Raw genomic sequence first — 12,162 nt, 5'->3', positions numbered from 1 at the left:
GAGATTGTAAACCAGCCGTTAAAACCAAAGCCTTTGTTCGAAGGGCTGCAGTTATCTCTCCTTTGCTTTCTTTGTTTAACCTCTCAGGGCTCCATCCAGAAAATGCAAACACTTCATACGGCTTTTGTAAAGCTAGATAAAGCCTACTGCCCACGAATGTCTAGCACAACCATGAGCTTGTCAAGTTGTCAAACTTTTCTTCCTTTCCTATTTAAACTTTACTTTCTGTGGGCTTTACTGAAGAAGCAATATTTTTATTTATCTAGTTCGTCTTTAAAGGATAATTTGCAACTGTACTCCAGTCATTTGGGCAACAGTTCTCCAATTCCCCAGCTGCCACAAAGCGCGGCGCCCTTCACGACAGCGCACGACGAAGCGACCGGAAAGCCTCTACCTCTCGGGCCAATCGCGCTGCTCCTCGGCGATGACGTATATGTTGCGCAGGCGCAGGGTGGGGAGACCTTGGATAAGTCTTACCAGGCGTTCAGCGGAGGTGAAAACCCCTGGTTGGAGGGACGGGACCGAGGGACGATGCAGAGTTGGAGCCGTGTGTACCGCTCCTTGGCCAAGGTGAGGGCGGCCTGCGCGGGGAGGATGCTGGACCACGAGCACTTAGACGCCAGTTTGTGGGCCCGGACGCGGCCTGCCGTCGGGAACCGCCGCGGCCCCGCCTCTATGCCGGTTCAGTGCGGCCTCCCGAGGCAGCGGGCAGCGCGAGCCCGGGCTAGGGAGGGCCCTGCTGCGGAATGACTGCCCGCAGCCCCACACGATCCGGACTCGGGTCGAGGGGCCTGGGCCTTCACCCAGGTTCGGGGACGAGTAAATGACCCTTGCCACGCGCGGCCTGCCCCTTCCTACCTTTCGCCTCATCCTAATGCCCCGGGGGGTGGCCTACGCACCTACGGCAGGGAAGTAACCTTGAGGCCCGACTGGCCCAGACATGGTCAGCTCCAACACACCGTCCCGCGAGTTCCTCCTCCAAGGATCTGTTTTCATTCACGTCTCTAAACTAGTGCACTCTGCCATCAGTCAGGCCCTGGGGCTTATAGTTTTAATTGCAGCGGTATGTCGTCCAAACAACTTTCCCATTTCACCTGCCAATTGACTGCGGCCAAATTGAATGTATGAGGCCTAGTGGCAGGGTAGCATGACAACTTTAGGGACAATACAGAAATGAGACTCTTCACAGCTGAGCCGTCCGTGTCCTTAAAAGTTAATGTAACACGCAAAATGTCACTGTTTTAGGGAGAAGGTGAGCTGTGTCTCTCAGTACAGACAGTTCTTTGCTCCTCTTTGGTTGGCATGTCTTGATCTCAGGTGCAGAAGTTGTCTTCAAGTAAAAAACCTTGCTGCATCAGAGTATATTGTCGCTGCTGTCCATTGCTTACTCGCTGTGATAGGAGCTGGAAGTGTGCTTTCTTTATGTGGCCCTGGTCTTAGGAAATGGTAGTCACACTGCTTAGAGAGAGTGAGATTATGATGCAATTTGTGGGACTTCCAGAATGTGAGGCCACTGCGTTGTTGGTACATTTTCCTAGTCCAGTTGGTGGCTTAAGAACATCTTTATAGATCTTATAAGTGATTACAGACTGTTAAGTAGATTTGTTAGGAAGCAGATGAAATGAATGTCATTGAAATACTTAAATGCCTGAATTCAGAGTTTCGGGATTTTAATTAGAATACTAAACTGATCCTTGGCAATGAAATTAACAATGCTTTCTGAAGTTTTAATAAAACTGTAAGCCATTGAATATATTTTTATTAGATTTAATATGAAATGGTTCATTGAATGTTCATGATAATAAAGCAGACCTGGCAAGGTAAGATTGTGAAAGTTTAATATTATGGACAAAAAAGTGAAATTGGTAGGATACTTGTTTGCAGCACAGAAAGTCCATTAATATTAGTGCTTGATACAGTTGTCGACCTTTTAAATTACATGTATTACTTGTGCGCATGCCTGTGGGCATGAGCGTGGCAACATAGAGTACATGAAAGGATGCCAGAAGACAGCTTCTGGGAGTCAGGTCTCTGCCACCATATAGTTCCCACGGATTAAACTTGGGAAGTCACCCTTGGTGGCAGGAGCCTTTAGCCAGCGGGCTATTTTGCCAACCGGTTTTAAAAATTATATTTTACTTAACAGGAAAATTTCTTTTGTCTTTTTTTTTTTCTATTCTAGAAAGGCCATTTCAATCGAATATCTCATGGCCTACAAGGAGTTTCTTCAGTTCCTTTAAGAACTTATGCAGACCAACCAAGTAAGTACCTGATAACAGCAGTTTTCAATCCGACTAGCTGAGGAAAGTGAATGTTAGAGTGACTTGTAGTGTTAGAGTTAATCTGTGTGCTTGTTTACTGTTGTCTGTACACCCTGTATGCTACGAGAGGTAAACATGGCCAAGCCGGTTGGTTCTTAAGGTGAACAGTCCATAAGTGTTCTAAGTGTTTGGAGAAGAGACTGAAACTAAAGCAGGTTACTAGGAGTCTGGGAGAGGACGTCAGGAAAGCCTTCCGAGGAGGTGGAGGGAGTGAGGCGATGAAAAGCTGCCTCAGTGAGAAAGGCCTCAGATGGATCTTAATTCGGGAACCTCCAGGAAAAGCAAGACGACTAGATGGCTGTGCAAAACCCAAGGAATAAGATCAGAGAGGTCGAGGGATCCCAGCACGGAAGTCTTTCTAGGCAGACAGTGTGGATTTTACTCCACTGGTGATGGAGAACTGCAGGTGGGTTTTAAGTTGAGCATTTTTATGTATTACAGCTTTTAAGAATTAATTTTGTCTATTGGGTCAGATTGTGTTGGTTCTTTCAGAGCTGTGATGATGATTTTTGAATTCTTGAATGAAATTCTTTAAGACTACCATTATATACAGAGAAGGGAGCTGTGGGGTGTATAATTTCCTTCTTAATGCTTTCTTGAAGTTTTGAATTTTCTATAAAAAATAGGTGTTTTGGTTTTTTTATAAGCACTTGGAATGGGATAAATGGGTTTTTGGTAAGGTGTTTGACTTACAAAAAGTATTGAAGTGATACATTTACTGAGCCCATTAAAATTTGTATTTAAGAGTATTTTTATTGCCGGACAGTGGTGGTGCACGCCTTTAATCCCAGCACGTGGGAGGCAGAGGCAGGTGGATTTCTGAGTTCGAGGCCAGCCTGGTCTACAAAGTGAGTTCTGGGACAGCCAGGGCTACACAGAGAAACCCTGTCTCGAAAAACCAAAAAAAAAAAAAAGTATTCTTTAATTTTGATCTGTGTTAGGATGTGTGCATGCCACAGTGCAGGTATGGAGATGAGAGGATAGCCTTGGATATCATGTAACAGAATGTTATGGTGTAATCAGAGCCTCCTATTTTAGTCCTTGCACAGGCACTTAGATTTTATGGAGTGAGTCCATGCTGGTTAGTTCTTGTCTACTTGACACAAACTAGAGTTGCCAGGGAAAAGGGACTTTGATTTGAGAAATTCTTCCCATCAGATTGGCCTGTGGGCATGTGTGTAGTGGAAGGGTCCAATCCACTGTAGCAGGTAGGCCTTGGCTATAAAAGAAAGCAAGCTGAGCAAGCCAGTAAGCAGCATTTTTCTAGGCCTTCTGCTTAAGTTCCTGCCTTTAGGTTCCTTCCTGTCTTGGCTTCCCTAAGTTGCTTTTAGTCATGATGTTGATCACAGCAACAAAAAAACAAACTAAGAGACAGTAACCTTTAATCAAGGGGCTGGGGGGGGGGTGTCTCTTGACATTGTCAAATTATAAGTATAAAATTAGTATATTTTAGGATAGATGAAATAGTAATTTTATACACTTACATGAAGCTGAATTATTTACTTAATAGATTTTCCTCTCAAAAATAGAAGCTTTACTGGGGCAAAGACTGATTTTTCTTTAGTACCTAAGATGGCACAGTTGGTCCTCACTGCATGCTTACTGAATAAAAGAAAACTGCAGTCCTGTGTGTTTCAGTTACTGTATCACAGAATGTTCAGCATGGTCACCAGACAGAGTAGTACCAGCTAAAACGCCAGTACTCTTCTCTGACACATGCAGGGCCTAGTTTTGTTCCAGACAGTCTTAAGTTCTCGTGTCTGTCCTGCTTTGGCCACACTTCTCTGTTAGCCTTCCTGTGTTGTGAATAGAGAAGTTCTTAGAGAAGTAGGAGAATCCTTTTGACACTTGGCCCACTGTTTTTATTCTGATTTCGTAGAAGTGTATTGACCAGTGGTTGACCAGCTTGAGGAAATCAAATCTTGTATAGGATGTCTGTTTCAACGCCTAAGAGATGTTTGACTATTCTTATAAAGCAACTTCATCAGGCTGTGTGAGGTCCTGTTCCTGTTGATAAGGACGTGTAGTTCACTTGTAGCAGGCACAGATTCGTTGCAGTTACATCATATTTTCATTCACTGTTTTATTATATTCAGTATCTCAATAAGTATTTAATCTTTGTGCTAAGTTATTAACAGTGATCTAAACAGACACAATTAAGCTTCTCTGTATTTCACAGTCCTCCTGAGGAAGACAGATATCTAACAGATACTTGTAATCATGGTAAACAGTCCAGTGGCTAAGGATAGGGATCTATGAACTCTGTATGTGCATAGGGAATGGTTACATAATTCTTTCTTGAGGATTTTTTGTTTATATATGTAATGACTGTTGTTAATTGTCAACTTGCCTGCATCTGGCATCACCTAGGAGAAAAGTCTGGGGACTTACCCATGAGGTTAGATTAGCCTTTGAAGATACTTAATTACATTACTTGATTGGGAAAATTCATTTTAACTGTGGAGGGGACTACTACGTGGGCAGGGACTAGAGAAAGTGAGCTGAGATCGCTGTTTATGGATGTGATGTCCCCAGCTTCTTCAAGCTCCTGGTGTCCCCTGTCATGATGGATTTAAAGTATCTTGAACTGTGATCGATCCCAAATAAACTCTTTTTTAAGTTACTGTGTTTTGTCACATCAACAAGAAAAGAAACCCAGACATTGTCTGAAGAGGGATATATGGAAATGGGTGACTGTTGTAATATAGAAAGAAGCAGAGTCTATCTAAACTACTAAAAAAGTCATAGTGCTGACACATCGAAGTTTGAGAGTTGATTTCTCAGATAGGAAGTTTGGAGTCAGTAAGGTGTTTTAAGCAGAGCCATCATAGGGTTAAGTTTATTTTAAATATTGTGGTTACTGGTTGGACTTTATGGTAATTTTTTATTTTTCTCTAATCAGATTATAAGAGGCAGGGTAATTATTGTGACTATATGTTCCAAGAGCTTAGTGTTTGGACTGTGAAATGCATGCTGTCAGTATGTAGTTCTAGATAATGAAACAGTGTGTATATGTAGGCTAGCTAATTCTATGCATGTAAGTGACTACTGAAGCTTGGTATTAATGGATGTACAGAATGGGGTGGGAGATGAGATTAGAGAAATACTGAAAAGATGTAGGTGCTATACCTAGCAAGGTGGAGTTGTTTGAGTAACAGACAGGGGGATTAATGAAGACTGAGAAATTTAGATCTGAGCTGCTTGTCAGATCTGGCACAAGGGGTAGTAATATAGGCTGCTGTCAGAATGGGACTGAGGCTAGATGCTCATTCTCTAAAGTCTGGCCTAAGAGAATGTGGGAGGCAGATCTAAGAAAGAAAGCCACATTTACTGAGTGCTTAGTATGTACCCAGCACCTTAGGTTCTTGACATGTATTTTCTGTGGTCATTAACAACTTTGGACTATAGACATCATCACTATTATTCATATGTTGTATTGGTGCTCAAATAACTGAAATTTTTTTTTTTTACTTAAGAATTTGAGTTGTGGGAGCTGGAGAGATAGCTCAGCAGTTAAGAGCACTGACTGCTGCTTTTCCAGGCGTCCTGAGTTCAATTCCCAGCAACCACACGGTGGCTCACAACCATCTGTAATGGGATCCAATGCCCTCTTCTGGTGTGTCTGAAGGCAGCTACAGTACTCATATACATAAAATAAATAAATAAATCTTTAAAAAAAAAGAATTTGAGTGGTATAGTTATTATTTGAACTTATATCATATACAACTAAGGTTCTATAGTTATTAAATAGAATTGTTTAAATCCTTCTTTTGTTCTTAAAGACTAAACATTTTTGAGATTATGTTCAGAAAGTGAATTGTTTCAATTTAAGATTTCAGATGATGAGCACTTTGGAATAAGAGTGAGTATATCATATTTATGGGAGACATTTGCAAAATAACTTGGAGATTAAGGCTAGTGACAGTTTAAACCATTTTCAGCCCTCAACATTCTGTATTATCACTATAAAGGAAGGGGTGTGTGTATGTGTGTGTGTGTGTGTGTGTGTGGTTAATTTGCAGATGAGGGGTTAAAATGAAGCAGGTCAAATTACTCACCTAAGGTCACCTCATTAATGGTTGAAAGCTTTGCTTTTTTTGTGATTTTAATATATGAAGGTTGAAACTAAAGAATGTGATTGTATTAAATAGAAGAATACCAGAGGTAGAGTCAATAACTAGATAGTTGAGGCTAGTCAGTTTATATCTGAACCTCTTATGTCATCCTTGCCCTCCTCATGTTAAAGGGGAGTTATGTCATCTGGCCTACAATAACCAGTAAGTAGCAGCTGGATATAGATAGGGTTCATAACCTAGGACTTAGTTGTATTTACATATCTTATAATGACTACAAGATAAAAGTGAGATCTCAAATGTTGTGCCATTTTTAGATGCATCAGAGTACACCAGATATCTTGGAACAAAATAATGGCATATTGAACATGCTGATTAGTTGGAGTGTTTTGGTAAATGCTAGTAATTTACCATTTTATATCAATCTGTTCTTGTTACAGTTGAGGCTGACGTGACAGTGATAGGTTCTGGCCCTGGAGGATATGTTGCTGCCATCAAATCTGCCCAGTTAGGCTTTAAGGTAAGATAGACCCGAAGTAGAGGTTGCTTTGTTTTATTATGGACCAAGCTGGTTTTAGTCACAAAATACTTTGCAGGTAAACACATGGAAAATAATTTTTAAAATATTTTTAAAAAAACATCTTTATCTTTGGATGTTTTATATGCATTCATGTATGTTTGTGCCCTGTACGCATGTGGTGCCCACATGAGGCTAGAAGATGGCATCTGATCCTTTGGGACTGGAGTTACAGACAGTTGTGAACTGCTGTGTGGATGCTGGGAATTGAACCCAGGTCCCTTAGAAGAGTGGCTACTTCTCTTAACCAACTGAGCCACCTCTCAAGTTCAGGACATTATTCTTTTTAACTATTGATTGTTTGTAAACCTGATACTGATGGGCTTTATTGAGTGTAGAAGTCTCATGGTATAGAAAAGCCAGCTATTTTTCTTCTGAAATACTTCATTTGGGTTTGTAAATGTATTTGAGATAACAGTGTTAACAGTAAAACAATGTGGTAATGTTGGACAAAAATCTTTTTAGAATAACTCACTCTAGAATTAGCCTAGTTTCTATTATTCAGATGATAAAATTCAAAGGGTTCTTTTTTAAAAAAAAAACAAAAACTTTTTATTGATTCTAAATGAATTTTACATCATGTACCCCAATCCCACTCATCTCTCCATTCCCTCTTCTGCCCTTGCAACCCCCTCCCCCCAAGAAATTGAAAAAAGAATAAAAAAAACCATCTGTGGAAGATGTAGTGTGCCAGTGTCCCACAGTCCACCTTGTGTCCACACAGCTTTACTTGTGTGCCAGTGTCCCACAGTCCACCCTTCTGTCTGTACATCTTTACTTGTGTGCCAGTGTTCCACAGTCCACCCTTCTGTCTGTACATCTTTACTTGTGTGCCAGTGTTCCACAGTCTACCCTTCTGTCTGTACATCTTTACTTGTGTGCCAGTGTCCCACAGTCCACCCTTCTGTCCACACAGCTTTACTTGTGTGCCAGTGTCCCACAGTCCACCCTTCTGTCCACACAGCTTTACTTGGCAGATGTTTGTTGCAGTGAATCAGCGGTCTGCTTCTAAGCCTCTGGCTTCTACACCATCAATACTGACTTTTCACTGAGACTCCTCTCAGATATCCTGTTGTTGCCCTGTGTCATGGAGCTCCTGCAGCTTTGGATCTGCAGGATTGGCCCTCAGAGGGTACTTTGAGTCTGAAGAAACACAGATTGAGTAACTTACTTTACAGACCAATTAAGACATATATTTGGAATCTTAGTGAAATAAAACATGCATGTTACCTGTTATTAAATAATGTTCTCTTTGATTTTAGACAGTCTGCATTGAGAAAAATGAGACACTAGGTGGAACATGCTTGAACGTTGGTTGTATTCCTTCAAAGGTAAGCATTTGTTTCGCACGCTGTAGAGATTGCTTTTTATTAGCTGCTGACTGCAGAGATGTATGGAGACCAACTTGGTGGTCTAATACCGTTCTTATAAGGAATCTGAAGATGTTTATGCGACTTTTTTTCTGTGTAAATCTTCTATTGCTGACACCCTCTTGAATGTCATATATTCTGGAAGTTCTTCCTGTCCCAGACTTTTTTGTTCTGGTTTTGTTTTTGTTTTCTCTTTAGCTTTCCATTGCTACTGAAAAGATAATTAGTAAAATTTTGTTCTTAAAATTCTTGCCTGTGAAAACAGGTCCCTTTTAACCTGCCACCTTGAAATGTGTTCTTATTGTTTTACTTTTAAAGAATATAGCAGCTTTGTTTTGTTTTTTATTCTTGTTTGTCTATGACGTTTTAGTCAGTATTATTTATCTTAGGTTAATTGTGTGAGAAGGAAAGATGAATTTGTATGGTAGTATGTACTATTTTAAATAGAAATGTAATTTTGTACATGCTTTCTTGTTACAGAGCCTGTTTATGCATATTTGGTAAATTTGCCTTACTTTTTTTAGGCTTTATTAAATAATTCTCATTATTACCATATGGCCCATGGAAAAGATTTTGCATCTAGGGGAATTGAAAGTAAGTATACCTTTTATAGTTAGTACCATATGTATTTGACCTTTATGGTAAATACTGATGTGTGTGAACAGATAGTTATTGAAGGATAACTGAGATAAAAAAAATCTTGAAATTTGGAGAGATTTACATAGAATGTTTAGTTCAGACTACCATCACAGCTTCTATGCCTTTGCACAGAAGTAGGTTTCTGAAAGAGGCTGTGTAGGCAGTCCATTCAGTGTATAGATGCTGTGTGTATGTTACAGCAGGTATGTCACACTCTGTGAAAGTACCCTGATGTTAGAAGACATAGGAGTGTCAGGAAACATGCAATATAGATAGGCAAGCTTTTCCTGTTAGCTTGGTGGCCTTTGTCAGTCAGAAATGTCTAAGAGTCTGTCTATGTGTTGACTTCATGGACTGATTGCTATGTCTTTACCTCTGCAGTTCTGTTGAGTTGAATTACATTGTTGCTTTAATGTTCTGAGTTAAATGAATTTAAAACCTAGTTGATTAAATTCATTACGCTTTTTTATATTTTGGAATATTCAAATATATACTTGTTTTTGTTTCATGAAGTTTTAACCTTTGTTTTTATTTATAATTTCAGGTGATGTTCTACTTTGTCATTTTTACTTTATCTATCTTCCAGACTAATAACCATCATAAAGTATTTGTAGGATGTGCACAGTGAAATAGGATGTTTCTGCTTTGGGCTGCATTTTTGGCACAGATGCACATTTAACAGTGCTTGACAGGGTCTGTTATTTTGACCTGATGTGGCTTTGCTGGGTGTAGTCATGACAGTCATTAAGTTTTAGAAGTTAATGCTATCTTTTACAAAGTTTTATCAACATTAAGATGAATATTTTCAGATCTTGGGAACTATCACATATTGCTTCCAGAGTTTAAATAATGAAAAGATTTATTTAACAAATTACAGTACCAGAAGTTCGCTTGAATTTAGAGAAGATGATGGAGCAGAAGCATTCTGCAGTAAAAGCATTAACAGGGGGAATTGCTCACTTATTCAAACAAAATAAGGTTGGTGTCCAGTGCTCAGATCTGTTTTATTTTACATATACATAAAATAATTGCTTTGTGCTAATAGCCATGTTTTATGATCTTGACCTGCTGTGGGATATTGATTTAATTTATAATAGTACTAAAACATTGAAAAATTAATGTAATACATTTATTATAATCCAAACCCTATAAAGAATAAAAACCAAAAGAAAATCCAAAATTACACTACCCTTAAACACCTATCTCTGAGATAGTGTTTTTTGCTGCTACATGTATTGTATATTTTTAAGGAATTTTATGTTCTGTATTACCTAGAGTATTGTTCCTGTTACTCCTATCAGAAAAACATTGAAACATTGTGAATTTGTAAATATTACTTTATAAAGGTTGTTCACGTCAATGGATTTGGAAAGATAACTGGCAAGAATCAAGTTACAGCTACAAAAGCTGATGGCAGCACTCAGGTTATTGATACCAAAAACATCCTTGTAGCTACGGGCTCAGAAGTTACTCCTTTTCCTGGAATCACGGTATTTATGCTTTCTGATTCATCTCTTACAACCTAACAGGTTTTTATAAGTTTATGCTGTTTATCAATGCTGACTGAAACACTAATTTGGCAACCATTTAGCATTGCAGAGTTAGTTCTCATTATTTTGTAGTAATTATGATAAGATGTAGAACACTTTATAATATATTTGAGTTCAGCATAAAGGTAAGCAGGCATGGTGGTGAGTGTCTGTGATCCCAGCATTTGGGAGGCAGAGGCAGGAAAGGAAGATTGTTATGGGGTCAGTGGTTAGCAGGGTTAGCAGCCAGGACTACATAGTAAGACTGTCTCTGTCAAGTGATAACATTTCAGAGTAGCATTTTGAATGCTAAAGAAGTTGTGATATATCTATAGATAGCATCAAAGCAAACAAATGATGTAAAGTTTTATTGGATGACATCAAGATAATGTCATACTAGGTTTTCAGAAGTGATTGTGATTGTTGCTTTGCTCTCTTTATAGATCGATGAAGATACTATAGTGTCGTCTACAGGAGCTTTATCCTTAAAAAAAGTTCCCGAGAAGCTGGTTGTTATTGGGGCAGGAGTGATTGGTGTGGAACTGGTAAGGAGGACTTCCCTTTTCTTTTTTAAGGCAATTTTTTATTAGATATTTTCGTCATTTACATTTCAAATGCTATCCCCAAAGCCCCCTATTTCTTCCCCCCCACCCTGCTCTACAACCCACCCACTCCCACTTCCTAACCCTGGCATTCCCCTGTACTGGGGCATATAATCTTCGCAAGACCAAGGGCCTCTCCTCCCAGTGATGGCCGACTAGGCCATCCTCTGCTACATATGCAGCTAGAGACACAGCTCTGGGGGTACTGGTTAGTTCATACTGTTGTTCCACCTATAGGGTTGCAGACCCCTTTAGCTCCTTGGGTACTTTCTCTAGCTCCTTCATTAGGGGCCCTGTGTTCTATCCAATAGATGACTGTGAGCATCCACTTCTATATTTTCCAGGCACTGGCATAGCCTCACAAGAGAGAGCTATGTCAGGGTCTTGTCAGCAAAATCTTGCTGGCATATGCAATAGTGTCTGGGTTTGGTGGTTGTATATGGAATGGATCCCCAGGTGGGGCAGTCTCTGGATGGTTGTTCCTTCTGTCTCAGCTCCAAACTTTGCCTCTATAACTCCTTCCATGGATATTTTGTTCCTCATTCTAAGAAGGAGTGAAGTATCCACACATTGGTCTTCCTTCTTCTTGATTTTCTTGTGTTTTCCACTTGTATCTTGGGTATTTTAAGTTTCTGGGCTAATATCCCCTTATCAGTGAGTGCATATCATGTGTGTTCTTTTGTGATTGGGTTACCTCACTCAGGATGATATCCTCCAGATCCATCCATTTGCCCAAGAATTTCATGAATTCATTGTTTTTAATTGCTGAGTAGTACTCCATTGTGTAAATGTACCACATTTTCTGTATCCATTCCTCTGTTGAGGGACATCTGGGTTCTTTCCAGCTTCTGGTTTTTATTAATAAGGCTGCTATGAACATAGTGGAGCATGTGTCCTTATTACAAGTTGGAACATCTTCTGGGTATATGTCCACAAGAGGTATTGCTGAATCTTCTGGTAGTACTATGTCCAATTTTCTGAGGAACCGCCAGACTGATTTCCAGAGTGGTTGTACAAGCTTGCAATCCCACCAACAATGAAGGAGTGTTCC

General features: G+C 39.8%; 1 protein-coding gene across 1 annotated transcript in view; it reads left to right on the top strand.

Annotated features, from left to right (window-relative positions):
- Positions 1–405: 405 nt before the first annotated feature.
- The window catches only part of Dld (dihydrolipoamide dehydrogenase), a 19,530-nt gene continuing 7,773 nt past the window's right edge, over positions 406–12,162 (top strand). Inside the window, exons 1-8 of the mRNA XM_021179066.2 lie at positions 406–570; positions 2,183–2,261; positions 6,835–6,914; positions 8,234–8,302; positions 8,866–8,935; positions 9,858–9,958; positions 10,327–10,470; positions 10,953–11,054. Coding sequence (XP_021034725.1) covers positions 532–570; positions 2,183–2,261; positions 6,835–6,914; positions 8,234–8,302; positions 8,866–8,935; positions 9,858–9,958; positions 10,327–10,470; positions 10,953–11,054 — 684 coding nt within the window. The 5' untranslated portion in view covers positions 406–531. The remainder of the gene's footprint in view (positions 571–2,182; positions 2,262–6,834; positions 6,915–8,233; positions 8,303–8,865; positions 8,936–9,857; positions 9,959–10,326; positions 10,471–10,952; positions 11,055–12,162) is intronic.

This window comes from Mus caroli, chromosome 12 (genome assembly GCF_900094665.2).
Source record: "Mus caroli chromosome 12, CAROLI_EIJ_v1.1, whole genome shotgun sequence".
Lineage (NCBI taxonomy): Eukaryota > Metazoa > Chordata > Mammalia > Rodentia > Muridae > Mus > Mus caroli.
This window is presented reverse-complemented; position numbering and strand designations above follow the sequence as displayed.